At 34.3% G+C, this 15516-nt stretch overlaps 1 protein-coding gene across 1 annotated transcript in view; it reads right to left on the bottom strand.

Annotated features, from left to right (window-relative positions):
• The window catches only part of ANKIB1 (ankyrin repeat and IBR domain containing 1), a 111998-nt gene that overhangs the window by 46372 nt on the left and 50110 nt on the right, over positions 1 to 15516 (bottom strand). The window contains exons 4-5 of the mRNA XM_016218820.2: positions 13146 to 13328; positions 3857 to 3974 (exon numbers count right to left, since the gene is read on the bottom strand). Coding sequence (XP_016074306.2) covers positions 3857 to 3974; positions 13146 to 13328 — 301 coding nt within the window. The remainder of the gene's footprint in view (positions 1 to 3856; positions 3975 to 13145; positions 13329 to 15516) is intronic.

The following is a 15516-nucleotide window of genomic DNA, read 5'->3' as shown; positions in this document are numbered from 1 at the left end:
TCTTCTTTCATGCTTTTAAATAGGCCGTTACATGTAAGGGTATAGCTTGCATAAAAGAGGTCTAGTCCAGAGGGAGAAATCTATACCCTATAGAAGCCTTGGGAGAAGATATCCTTTTGCAAGAAGAGAGTAGAGTGAGAAGAGAAGATGTAGACTACCGATATTTAATTGCCTATAGAAGATGATGAGCCTCCGACAGAGCTTAAAAAAATACTTCAATATAAATTTACTCTAAGCACAAGCAAAATTAGCTTTGGTCTCATATTTTGTAAATTTTAGGTATTTTCTTATTAGGTAGTATTCAATTATATAAGCTACTTTTATTACTGAGAAAATGCTAGAGAATCACCTTTGTATTCTTAACAGAGTCCTCCTTAAAATTCAATTACTATTTAGCAAATACTGCCAAACATTTTGTCTTCTGCTTAATCAAGATCAACTTCATTACTTTGGGATTAAATTCGACAATAGATAATATAAGACTCAAATCTATTTTCCTGTGAAAAGCTGAATGAATATAGCCAAGGATACAATCTATAAATCTTCTACACAGTTCAGTTTAATAGCCTGAAACAGAGCCTGTCCTGGTTCTGAGAGCAATTAATGTAAATTGTAGCTCTGTACGCTATTTTATTCACTAACATCATTTATCTCTGTACATCTTATTTGGTTACCAAATATTACTGATATTACCTAAATAATACAGAAGAGATGTCCATTTGAAACCTGCATTAGCCTCTATTTGATGCCTTCACAGGGAAATAAAACATAAAACTTTTATTGAAAAAGTTATCACAGAATAAACAAATCCTAAATAGGAAAAGTCAGTTAGTTATCACTTTATTAGAATTGACCCCTATTATGTGAAAGAAGTAACTCAGAAAATATCAATGGAGTAAAAATGGAGTTAATAATTTAATAATACTGATGATATTATGTATAAACACACAGAGATGGAAATGTTTCTTTTAATTGCAATAAAATTACTAGTAAAGTTATCCTTAGATTCTATATAATATTGTAACTTATGATACCTCGTATTAACTTATGATACATTATATTAACTTATGTTATGATACATCATATTATCTAGCTGAATGTAGATACCTGTGGCAGAAATGGCTAGAGTACACAAAAATGCTACAGTGTAGAACAGAACTGTTGCTTAGAGTTTAAGTGTGGCTATGTAGCTGAATTCTGGTCAATGGAATATATGTAGGAATGTTGTATGCCAGGAGTGTTGCAGGACAGGCTCAAAAATTTCCCACATTTCTTTCTTCCTTCTCTTTCCCCTTTCTGACTGACTGGTTGGCTGGAATGGAGATAAACCCCAGGAATAAACCTCAGAAATCCACTTTGTATAAGATGGCAGTCTCGATCAGTTAGTGTCCTTGAGTAACTGTGTGTAACAGAGTCCCTGTCCCACTCCTAACCATAAAGAGACTTTGGACTATAACATGATTAATAAATGTTTACTGTTTGAATTTATAATTTTCTTTCAGCAGTTATCTTACCCTAACTAATACAACTGTCATGTCATGGCTCCCTACTAATGGACAGCTTCCACTTCTCTGCCAGCTCTGCATTATATTTAAATATACTCTCTGTATTTAAAAGCTCAAGAATATACTTTCTGGTGCTGGGGAACTTACCCTAAAGAAACACAATTTAAGGCAGTCTGCATTTCTTTACAAGTTTTTATGTAATGACTAGTAAGCATTATTACTGGCTAAAAAGAAAATGTTTTATCTTTAAATTCTATTATTTTAAAAGCTATTCTGAAAATCTAAATTTCATTTTCGACCCAGGTCAAAATTTGTTTTCAAAAGGGTTATTTTAGAAAGATGGCAATGGAAAAATGTAATTTTATAATAAAATCATGAATTTTCAAAAAATATATAAATAACATTTCAGGTATACTATCTATTTATTCTATTACTATTTCTGAGGTATTAATGTATATCAGATATTATAGAAACAAACAAACAAACAACCCCAAACAATAGAAGCTGTCCTCTAAGAGCTCCCAGGTTAACACAGAAGAAAAGCAAATAAATTATCACAATATTGTACTCTAAGTGTATGACTCATACATGCGCAGGATATAATGGGAAGAGACGGGAAGGGTCTCAATGCAGACTTGGGATCAAATGAGCAGAAAAGGTTTCCTGGAAGAGGTGATTTCTCAAGGCAAATAAGAGTGGGTAAGTGAAGAAATGGGGAGATTGACAACCCAGGTGGAGAAGCCTGGGTCATGAAGGTCTACTAGAAAGTTTGGATGGTTGTAAGTCTGTGGAGACCCAGTGAAGGGTTTTTCAGTAGGGGAGTGAGATGCTCAAATTTGCATTAAGAAAGTCTAAGGGGAATAGGAAAAATTAATAGGGTGAGAGAGGAAAGGAAACACTGGAAACTAGGACTCAAGAGACTACAGTTAAATGAAAAATGACAGCCTGAATTTAAGTTGGTGGCAGTGGGAAAAGCAACAGCTAGGGAGGGTGGGAGGAGGATCAGAGATATTTAGGAAGAGAAATGAGAAGATTGGTCAAAAGTAACAGAAATGAAGGAGTCAATTCAAGTTTTTGGCTAGGGTAATTAGATAAATGTTGTTGCCCATATATCAAGACAGTGGGAGAAATGATGAATTCAGAGAAAATGTTAAATAGGCACTTAGAAATACAATCTCGAATACCTTATTAAAGTCAAGTTGTAAATATATTCTTTATTGTTTGAAGAGTATATCTGGTGGTTTTTGAAACCTTTGGTCTTATTAGATAAATGTGCACAGCAATGTTTCTGAGAGTGGTCCACCTGGCAGGCTTGTTTAAGACACTTTTTTTTTTCATGCTTTACCCTCACCTAATGACTTAAAATTCTCTGGAATTAATCCTAGGAATCTCTGGTTAGTTTCCCAGGCAATTCTTATTTACTCTAAAATTTGAATGTTGCTGGTATATAAAGCGTCAAGTACAAAACCCCAAGAAATATAAATATTAAAGGTAGCAATTCTGGAGGGTTATATGCAGTTATTCACAGTGGTGATCAAGGGATGATGAAATACAAGTTTTAAATTTAATTCTGATCAAAAGATTATTAAAAAATATTGGAAGTTGACACTCTATTTTAGTATAGATTAAAGATTTGTAGTTAAAATAGACAGGCAAGCCTCAAAATGGCTGGAATGGAATAACCATTTATCTTTCTCTTTTTAAAAAAGAAAAAAATTGTCTTTGAAACCAACCAAAATGTCAAATATCCAGAGCACAATAAGGGTCCATCTCAGGATGTGACAGCTCTCAGAATGGCTACCTAAGAGAACTTACAACGAGCTGAGTACTTTTCCTAAGTAATGTGAGTAACGTCCTCAAAACAAACAAACAAACAAACAAACAAACAAACAAACCTTGAGAGATAGTGTATTCTTGTGTTGACTCTACAATTTTGTGCATTTCATGGTGAGAAACAGCTTTTACATAAAATGAACTGATAATACTAATAACATAACTGTTAAGTATTTAATTGACTTTAGTAAAAAATATTAAAACCAGGACTAGGACTATAGATTATAACTCTCAACTCTGCTCAAATCAGACACATTTCTAAAATTAGACAATCTATAAGTTGGTTTAATAGCTTGATTTTTTAAACAGAAATTCCCTATTTCTCCTCCAGTTTATACTTCAAAATACAAAATATTATGAAGATACTGAGTACTGTACAGTAACCATTGCCCAAAAAACAACTCAGACTTGTTTAAGAAACTATTTTGTTCTGTATTAAAATTTAAAAATAGCCATTTTTAACTCTGAAAGTTTCAAAGGCACCCATGTGACCAGAAGCATGACATCTATTGTATTACCATGAGCTCGAAGTAAAGCTTCAGCAGTAAACAGTGGAGCCTGAAGCATGTCTGCAGTTTCCACAATAAGCATATCCTTCAATCTACGAAGATCTTGAGGCCTTAATCCTTCATATGGCTTTGAAAAGAGGAAAAACAAAGTTAAATTGGCTATTATATGCTTTGGAAGCTCTAAATGCCTATAAACAAATATAAGAGCATTATTTATTTAATCTTTCAGTTTCAGATTGATTATTGAAGTTCAAAAGGCTCTTTATGCTCCACTATCATGGACTTCAAACTACTCTTTCCCAGGTCTCTTTTAAACTGGAAAATGAGTGCCAGGGCTCATGCACCTTATCATTTTAAAATAAAAGTATCACACTATAATGACAAGACCATCCTATGTTACAGTTTTGAAAATTTGGATAATATCCAAAAACAAATAAAAGAATCTGGAAAAACCCCTGATAATCTCACCACTGAGGAATAATAATGATTAAAATTCTCAAGAATTTTTATCCAGCCTTGTTGCAAATCGACTGTATGTGAATATATGTGTGTTCATTTAGGCAATTTTACACTTATTAAGATCCAATTTAGACTGCTAGTGGGATTGTATAATACCTATTAATTAATTTGGAAAGAAGTAACTATCCCATATAATTGAGACTTTCTACTCATAAACCTATTATTCCAATATTCAGGTATTCATTAATGCTCCTTAGCTTTCATATAGGTGACACATCATCTCAGGTTTTTTGTCCTTCTGGTATCCTTCTCTTTTTCCCCCTTTTAACAGAAAACATAAAGAATAAAATCACGTCTTACTACTCAATTATTGATGACATTTTTGCCTTACTTGTTTCAAGTCCTTTTAAAAATAAAGTGAAACCAAAGAAGCAGAACTTCATAATCTGTGACGTGTTCCCATCACATTTCCCTACTTTCCCTCATCCTTGCCTATGACGATCACTACCACAAATTTGATTTACAGCTGTCATAATATTACGGCACAACATTATATACAGGGTGTCCCAAAAACATGTCTATACACTTTAACGGCTGATAACTCACTTAATTTTCACTTCTTTTCAGGTTTAACTGATTTGAAATAATGGGTGAATCCAGGCTAAGCTTTGAACAAATAAAATTCATCCCCTAGACTTTTTTATTGGGGATACATAAAAGATAAGTTTTTGGTACAAAACCAGTAACTGTGGACGAGTTGAGGGCACACAAATGCCGAACTGAATGATTCTTGATGCTTGCAGTTCCACTGCTTTGCATTACCATCAGTGCCTGGACCAGAACGGTCATCAGTATGAAAACACGTTGACAAAAAAATTATTCATTTCTGTAGATTTTTTTTAAATTTTGAAAATGAACTATATGTTAATAAACACTGACTTTATAATCGTTCCAAGTGTGTATACATTTTGGGGGGACACCCTATATATACCACTAGGCAGTCTGATTTTCTTTATTTTTATTCAGTATTGTGTTTTCATTATTAATATTGATATATTTATTTCAAACCTTTACGCAGATTTAAGCTTACTGCATGCAATATGCATAGAACTAAAGGCCACGGCTTAAAAAGCAGTAGAAATTCCCAAGTACTTATCAGAATAACAACCATTCAGGATGTCCTCTGGTAGCATCTACCACAGTTTCCAGAGAGCTCTGGGTGGTTAGCAAACCTCATCCACTGTAGGTGACTTACAGATACTTTGGAATTAGATATTATCTTTATTTCTTGCTTTGTTTGGGATCATGGAAACAATTTCATCAATTCTTAGTTAACCCTTTATGATTGGGACTCTATTCACCAGGGATAATTTCTCAGTTGACATGATAAGTTTCTTGCTCCTTAGATGTCTTCTGGCAGGAATGCATATATAAGCAATGACTGTATTAATGACAGAAAAGAGTAACAGACTTGACTGAATAAATATCTGCCAAGATTTAAACATAAAAATTGTATCACTTTTAAAATCTAGCAAAGTGGCCAAGGCTAAAAAAAGAGATAATACTCAATACTGGAAAGGCTGCAGTGAGATGGCCCTCTGATACATGGCGGGTAAAAATAAAAATTGGTACATCATTTAACAACCAAGCATGTATCATGAACCTTTAAACGATTCATCTTTGACCCAATAATTTTACTAGCAAAAATCTATCCTAAGGTATAATCATAAATATGAGAACAACTGTGGTCATTTGCAATGTTTGATATAAAAGTGACAAAATGCAAGTAACCCAAAAGTACATTAAAGGAGTTATAGGACGTCTACAAGTCAGAATAGTCAACAGTCATTCAAAATTATTTCCATGATGAGTCTGTAAATATCAAGAAGTATTAAGGAAAGCTCTGGCTGGGTAGTTCAGTTGGTTGGAGCATTGTCCCGATATACCAAGGTTGAGGGTTCAATCCCTGGTCAGGGCACATATAAGAATCAACCAATGAACATAAATAAGTGGAACAAACTGATGTGTGTGTTCTTTCTCTCTCAAATCAACTTTTAAAAAAAGAAAAAAAGAAAAGAAGTATTAAGGGGGAAAAACCTAGAAGATAGAAAATATCATTCCAGTGATAAAAACTGGAAGATAATAAACATTTAAACTTTTCACTCTGCTTCTTTTTATATAGAAAGTTTTGTAGGAAATACTTAACTAAAAAATAGCCCTGGCTGGTGTGGCTTAGCAGTTAGAGCACCAGCTAGCACACCGAAGGGTCTCAGGTTCGATTCCCAGTCAAGGGCAGGTACCTGGGCTGCAGGTTTGATCCCTGGCCCCAGTTGGGGCGCTCGTGGGAGGCAACCAATTGATCTGTCTCTCTCACATGGATGTTTCTCTCCCTGCCCCCACTCTCTCTAAAAAAAAAAAATCAATGGAAAAAATATCCTAGGGTAAGGATTAAAAGAAAAAAAAGAAAAAGATAAATCACTGGGGATGTAAAGAGCTTTCAACAGTGGACGGGAACACAGTCTGTAGTGCTATTCCTTTTAAAAATGATAGTGAAAATTTACGCTAAAGACATTTCATATGACACTGCATTAACAGCCTACTGCAACTATGTATGTGTTCAGTTATACTGCCATGAGCCTCTACATATACAGATATCATATGAACTAGAAAAAAAAAGAAAATTTAACCTAAACTACTCTATATAGGGGTACCATTAACTACAAAAGGAAAAAAATACAATTAAATACAAACTATCATTTGAAAAGCCCCCCAAATCATCAGGTACAGTTTGCTTTTAAGCTAATTTATGAACCACATTGCCCTGCAAAAACCTAACAAGTCCTTTTATGGTAACATTTGTAGTACTCACTCCAGTATAGAAATTATACACTATGTATAACATCACTTCTAAAAAATGAGTTCCAAATTCAGACTTGGGATTCCAGGTGCCTCTCTAGAATCAGCAATGAGGGTGAATATTTCTTGATATTTCTACTGGTGGCAATTGTGTTTCCTGGCATTACTTTGTAAATGTTCTTTTTTCAGAACAGTCATTTGTTGAGCAAAATAAGATTTTAGAAATATTAACAAAGGGATAATATAAAGCAATCTGCATAGATTAAGTTTCTTTAAAATGCAGTTTTAAACTTAAATAGGTTACACTGAAAGAAAAGTAGTTCTTGAAGGAGAAAGATATACTGCCTTCCTGAGCACGTGAGATATTCATTCTGAATCTCTGCAATAGAACTATAATTAGGCCATGTGAAGCATCTCAATACATTGCTTAGTCCCAAGTGGGCACCAGCCCCTTCTTCTGCAGGAAGGATTAAAATGAAGGTGCCTTTCTCTTTCCTGTTGCAAAGACAAACTGCTTCTATTTTCAGATTAAACACAAACCAGAAATAACCTTCAAAGCAGTCAGTCCTGATACAAAGAAAGAAAAAGGAAACTAATTTAAAGAGACAGTGAATATGAAAGTGCCTCTTTTGCATCAGTACATACTACTGCTACCAAAATATCACTAAAGAAATGCGAGACAACTCAACATACAAACTGTACCATTTTGATACCAAGTATAAAGTGATAGTATCTTCAAAAACTGTTTTAGAAAAGACAAAGAAGTATTTGGGGTTTTTTCCTCACAATGAAAATTGCTCCCCACTCCGATTACATAGGTAAAACATGTTCATTGCTCAGAAATGAAAAAACGAGTACTTATTTACCCAAATATATCAGTAATTGTTAAAATTTAAGACATTCAGGGAAAGGAGAGGATATTTCCAATTCCTTTTAATGCCAAGCTCTCTTTAGTGATCCGTGAGCTTAGCCTGGGAGACAGGGGAAAAGAGCTAGAGAATGTCTTTAGGATTCTCAGACCCTACCCTTCCTTTCAGTTTCTCTGGGGATGAAGACCTAGGCCAGCCTGATCTGTACTTTGACCTAAGAGGAAGGCAGCTAGTTGCTCACCCAGAGTAGGTTAAACTTTATGCTAACTGGGGTAGACAGCTAAGGCAAAGTCCAGCATATGAGTTTCCTACTAGAAAGAGCATGGAGCCTTCCTGAGTTACTGAATGGGAGGGGGAAAGAGTCTTAAGATGACTTTCATAACAACACAATGCTCAGTTTCCCCTTCATTTATCCATATGTAATCACACAATCCATTCCTACACAGCCTGTCCTCTGCTAGGCCCAAAACTCACTAGTTTCTCTGTTCTTTCTTTGGGGCTTCAATAAATTGAATACACTGCTGTCTGCACCATTTTGTTCTTTTTTTTTTTCCTTGGTTAATCCTTACCTGAGGATATTTTTTCCATTGATTTTTTTAGAAAGAGAAGAGAAAGGGGGGGGCGAGAGAAACACCAATGTGAAAGAGACACATTGATTGGCTGCCTCCCGCAAGTGGCCCTGCCGGGATCAAACCTGCAAGCCAGGTATGTGCCCTTGACCAGTAATCGAACCCAAGACCCTTCGATGCACAGGCTGACACTCTAATTACTGAGCCACACCAATCAGGGCTTCTTATTTCTCTACAGCAGTTACCATTCTCAGAAATCGTGTTAATTTATTTTTAAATTTACTTGTGTGTGTGTCTCTCCCTCTATGGTGAAATATAAACACATAGAAAGCAGGAGCTTATCTTTGTTCCTCACTGAATCTCTAAGCACCTAAAACAGTGTCTGGCAGAGTAGTCACTTTGTAGAATGAGTGCGTAAAACAGATTTTACCATTTATAAACTAATCACCTGGAGGGAAGGATTAAACTAAAATGTGTCAAGAAGAAATTACAGAGGTATATTATACAACTGTCCAGACCATTAACTGAATTAAAAACTTAGCTAAAATAAACACTGCACCCTGAGAACATAAATGTTAAAAAGTACCTAATTATGTCGCTTAATACAATTACACAGCACGCCATGTAGAACTCTAGCACAGACAAATAATCCAAAAGTTGATCAGGGTCAAAGTGAAGGTACAAAAATGAATTTTAAAAAAGCATTGTTTACATTCAAGTAAAAAAAAGGCATTGTTTTTTGTTTTTGAAAACTGCTATGAAACTCACATAACTTAGAATTAACCATTTTAAAGTGTACAATTCAGTGGCCTCTAGTAATTCACAATGTTTTACAACCATCACCTATACCTAGTTCCAAAACATTCTCATCATCCCAAAAGAAAACCCCAGAAAGCAGTCATTCCCGATTCCTTCTTTCTCCTAGCCCCTGGCAACCACTAATGTACTTTCTATTTCTATGGACTTATTTACTCTGGACATTTCATATAAATGGAGTTAATTCAATATGTGCCCTTTTGTGTTCTGGCTTTTTTCACTTAGCATAACATTTTTGAGGCCGACCCATATTTGTAGCATGTATTAGAGCTTCAGTTCTTTTTATGGCTGAGCAATATTCCATTATGTGTATATATCTCACATTCTATTTATTCTTTCATCTGTTGATAGACATTAGGGCTGTTTTCAACTTCTGGCTACTGTGAGTAGTGTTGCTATAAATATTTGTATGTAAGTATTTAAAAACAAAAGTACAAAACTAGAAAAAATATAGGGGCATATTAGCATGGGGCATATCACAAAGACAAGAAAAATTTACACCTTTGAATGACCTAAAAGTGAAAAACTTAGAATATGGAAAAATACTAAATTCTCTTAGAAAGCATTAAGAAAACACAAACAATCCACACAAAAAAGCAAATGAACATCAATTCACAGAAAAATAAATAAATTCAAACAGGTACCAATTATTTGACCAAACTGGCAAAAGATAAGAACACTGATAATATCCAATGTTAGTAAGAATGTAAGGAAAAGAATTCTCTAAAATGCTACTGGAAGAAAAGTAAATTAATATAATCTTTTAGGACTATTTAAGAGCTTCTATTAACTTTAAAATGTATATATCTCATGATTTGTCAAACCAATTTCTACAAATTTATAAGGAATATATTTTAGAAATGTATATATAAATGGTGAAGATCATAATTACAACAGCAGACACTTAGATCACACATTTATAATGAGCCAGGCACTGTTCTAAGTATTTAATATATTAGCTCAGTTAAGGATCACTACCCTATGAAGTAGGGGCCATATTATTTCCATTTTAAGGAAGATTAAACTGAAGCAGCAGAGATTAACTTGCTCAAGGTCACATAGTAAATTGAGGGGCCAAGATACGAACCCAGTCAATCTGGTTTCAGACTCCATGTTTTTAACCACATTACTGATAAAACTAAATATATATATGTGTAACAAATAGACAAATATTCACTTTAGTGTTGTTTTTAATGGCAGAATATCTAAATTATTTAAATGTTCATTAATAGGTAAGAAATATGTTGATCATATGTTTTGACTTGGGAAAGATATTCATGATATACTGTTAAGCTGAAAAAACTATTTTCACAGAACTCAATTATTTTACTTTTGCATTAAAAATTCTATATGCATATATGTTTGTTTAAGTATGGTAGCACATAAAAGAAACTTACGACTGATGAGTAAAGTCAGGAAGGAGGACATTTTTTAGCAATAAGCATTCATTACAAATTTTAAGAAATGCATAAAAATAGAAAAAAATAATAATGGTAAAGAAAATCAACATATCCACAATTATCATTTTGGTATATATCAATCTTCATCCAATATACAGTTCTTTTCTATATAATTAGTGTCAAACTATTCTGTAAGTATTTTTTAACTTAACATAACAGTTTATTATACTTATACTACCTTCATTTAGATGTTAAATCTATTGATGGTATTGATGCATACCATTATTTTGCATAAATGGTATTGATGTATACCATTATTTTTAATTATAAGTTAAGATACCTTGATGAAAAGGCCTAAATATAGTCATAAATGTCTTTCAATATAATCACATCCACATTATTTCTAGAATATTATTGTTAAAATGTCTTCAGACTAAATTATTATATCAATTACTACATTATAATTTCTATGTCTGACTCAAGATCATGGGTTAAAAGGTAGGCAGTATACTTTGAAGTCACACTGACTTTGATGCCTGACAGGTTATTCAACTATTTTCTGGTTTATCTTCATTTAAAAAAGAAAGGGTCATAATTGTCATTTTAAGGTTACTATGTGAATTAAACAACCATATGAAAGTGCTTAGGACATCAGCCCTCTCTCTATGTGCACTTAATCTGAATAAGCATTCCTCTAAAACAAACAAACTAAAAAAAAATAAAAGGTAAAGAAAGGTAAATCTTTTAAGTCTAAGAAACTCAGTTCTTTCCCCTATCTGGAAAGCATGGCAGCACCCAAACTGCTGGGAATTCATGGGAAAAATAAAACAAAGGATACAATTAAAAACAAACAATAGTTATATAATTTCTTTTAGAGTCAAGTTAGCACTGAACATCAAATCAGAGTCATTTGGGGAGGAAAAAAATTTATTGTGTCTTATAATTTCTTTATTTAAGAAATATTGGTGTCCACAGTGCATCACTGTGTTAGACACTGAAAATACTCTGCTGAATAAGGCAGTTATGGCCCTGGTCTTTGTGGAGTTGACAATCTAATAGGAGATAAGGGCAATGAACAAGTAAACAAACATATAAACAAAATAATTATGGCACATAGTAAGTATTAAGAAGGATGAACAGGATATTGTGGTAAAGAATAATGGAAGGAGAGGGATCTGTTTTAGAAAGAATGATTAAGGATTGCCTGTCTAAAGAAGTCATATTGAGCCAGCCAAGAAAAAAACTGGGAGATTTCAGACACAGAAAACAGCAAATACAAACATCTTGTAGTCTAAGTATAATAATTAGAACCAAGTGTGCTGAGAAAAAAATGTCTGAAATAATGCTGAAGAGGTAGGTAGTAGCCAGACCATATAAGGTATTATATATGAGCAAATAGTTTGGATTTTAAGTACCATAAAAAGTTACTAAGTGATTTAAGTGATATGACCTAATTTAAGTTTAAAATTGTCACTCTGGCTTCTGTGTACAAGATGGAATCTAAGGAAACCAGAATAGAAGGAAAACCAGTAAGAAAAAACTATTACATTAGCTCAGATGAGAAGTGAGGGTGGCAAGGGCCTAGGGAGGCAGCAGTGGAGACTGGGAGGAGTAAGTTTATTTAGGTTATATTTTTTGGACATAAAACTGACAGGACTCCCAGATTGGATGTAAGAAGAGGTGAGGAATCAAGAATGCATATCATGTTTATGTTTGAACAACTCAGTAAATGGAGGTAATGTTTACTCAGACAAGAAAGACTTAAATGACTCTAGATGTCCATGACAAGTTCAGTTACATCACAGAAGGGAAGAAAGTCACACTGCAATGGGCTGAAGAGTGAATGGAAGGTGAGGAACCTGGTGTGTAGAGGCAACCCTTGAGTTTATTTTTCTCATATAAAGATTGAAGATACGAGGCTACAACTGAAGGGGACAGGGACAGGGACAGGGCTGGGGAAGAGGGGTCAATGGAAAGGCTGTTTAGCTGTTTTTGCTTTTAAAGATAGGAGTTACCAAAGTATGTTTGTTGACAAGAGCAATCCAGAAGACAAAGAGAGACCAAGGAACTAGAGGACTGAAGTGATGGATTAGCAAGAGTGGTTAGGATTCATATCACACGTTAGCATCTCTATTTATATGTAAGTAAACATACTCGCATATGTTAGAGGAAAGACTCCACCTCCAGGGTTTCTAGATATATTTTTATTCTTATGGCTATGCAGATGACAGGATATCTAGCATATTGCAAAGACCATACAAACTGGGCTTTAAACAAGAAAAAAATTTAATATAAAACCCAAATAGTTTTTTTATTTAAAATAACTCACCTCTCGTTTGTCTAATGCGGCATATTCAGCTTCTATTTCTTCAGCTTCAGGATCTCGTGAGAATACCATTTGGGATTCCAGATTAAGGGCCAAATCTTTGTGGTGTTGCTTTTCAGCACAATCACAAGGAGTATCTTTATTCTCATTCTCAGCAAACAAGTCTCCTCCATGTTTTACTAAAAGCTAAAAAGGATTTTTTTAAACTTGCAACCATAGATTAAATAAGTTATTTTCATGTTACAAATTTAAAAATATCAAACATATAATAAACACAACAAAATGCACCTAATGCAACTAATATTTAGATACTAGTTGGTTCTGATTTTAAGATTACTATTTCTTGTTTATCAGTATTAAGATGACTTCCTTTGGTTAAAAATAACAGCAACACCACCACCAATTTCTTACACTTTAAAAAGGAATTTCTTTTTTAAAATTAATTTTCAGAGAGAGAGAGAGGGAGGGAGAGAGATGTCAATTTGCTCTCCCACTTATTTATCCATTCATTGGTTAATTCTTGTATGTGCCCTGATTGGGGGTCGAACTCCGCAACCTTGGTGTATGGGGACAATGCTCTAACCAACTGAGCAACCCAATCAGAGCTAAAAAGAAATTCTTAAACATTCTGTCCAATCCAAAAATAAAGTTTTACTTAACAATAAAACCATTTATAGTTATTCAATGCTTTCACTTTTATAAATTTCTAGAAATCATTCTTCAATAAGAAGGATACTGCTGATACTGCTATTTTAACCACAAATACCTGGATGTCCTAACAGAGTGGACAAACTTTTCATTTGTATCATTCATTATTTAGTCAAATACTGAAATGAAATTAGGATGAGCAAGTCACTGAAGCAAAACCGTTTTTCAACATTCCTCAAAATAAGTGATAGAGGCTTCTGGTCAAGATGGCAGCATAGGTAAATGTGGTACTCATATTCTCCCACAACTACATCAAAATTACAGCTAAACAGCTATCATTGAGAACAGTCTGAATTCTAGCTGAACAACTAAGGATGTAAAGAAGCCACATCCAGACTGGCAGGAGGGGCGGTCTGGTCCCACACCCACGTGTAGCAGATAAAAATTCCTCAGCTGCAGATGTTTCCCCTGAGGAATAAGGGGTCCCAGCCCCCCAGCACAGGGTTCCAGTGCTGGCAAGAGAAGTCCCCATAACTTCTGGCTGTAAAAACCAGCAAGGATTGAGGCTGAGGGAGGCTGAGGCTGCTGGAGTCCCAGGCAGTCCTCTTATAGGGCCCATGCACAGACTTGGACTCACTCCCTCTGAGCTCCAGTGCTGGGGCAGCAGCTTGAAAGGCACAGGAATCTGTTTAAATTATTAAATGCACACATGAAATTGTCAACTGACAACTTTATCAACTCTGCCCTTATACAGAGAGAAAAACATTTCCAACAACTATAGAAGATATACTTCCATAGATATAAGCCCATAGGAGTTTAAAGCAAACAAACAACAACAAACAGGTTGGCCCCAACCACAGAATAAAAAAATCAATTTACCCTTAAAGGCTAGATTCTGAAATGGGGTGTATTTTACTACAATCACAGATTAACAAAAAATTAGTGCTAAATGGGGTCTTTTGAGGTAATTGTGATGGTTTCCTCTTGGATGGTTGGGAATGATAATCTTGAAGAGGTTGAGTGACTCACTCAAGGTCCTACAGATAGTCACTGTGAGGACCAAGACTAGACAAGACACCAGTACTCTTAGCTTTATGAAAAAAGTAAAAAATATCTTATAATACTCTCTTACTCAACCCAAACCCTTTATATCATGTTTGGTACCAATGAGCACTATGAAAATTAGAAAAACGTTATATACAAATGTTACTGTAATATTATAATTATTACTCTTATGGCCAAAGAACTAAAAAGAATGATGCAGACAAATAAGTAGTTTAGGGAAAAAAATTTAAATTGCCCATGACGGTAAACTTTATAAGAGAAGTCTAAACCTTTCCCGTTCATCAAAGGAGTAGGACATGAAACGAAGATACATAACGACTAATACTCTCAGAAGTATAGTTATGTAACAGAATTTTTTAAATGAGTACATTTTATGCACTACTATTAAAAATCACAGTAAGATCTCTGGAAATTAATGTATACTTCCCAGGAAATTCTTCTACTTTAATTAACAGTAGGCATTACCGAAGTCATTCAGGGCCTAAGGCTGGGCTAGTGTACAGTCAGTATATACTATGAGATTAAAGACAGCGTTACATGGGTAAAATGATATGCTGAAATTTGTTGATGAAAACTAGAATAAATGTAACTAAGGTATCTATAGAACTCTATTCGGGATGTTTTACATTAAGTCTAAGCACTCCTCTGAATATAGAAAAAT

The sequence above is a fragment of the Miniopterus natalensis genome, chromosome 10 (genome assembly GCF_054644295.1).
Source record: "Miniopterus natalensis isolate mMinNat1 chromosome 10, mMinNat1.hap1, whole genome shotgun sequence".
NCBI lineage: Eukaryota > Metazoa > Chordata > Mammalia > Chiroptera > Miniopteridae > Miniopterus > Miniopterus natalensis.
This window is presented reverse-complemented; position numbering and strand designations above follow the sequence as displayed.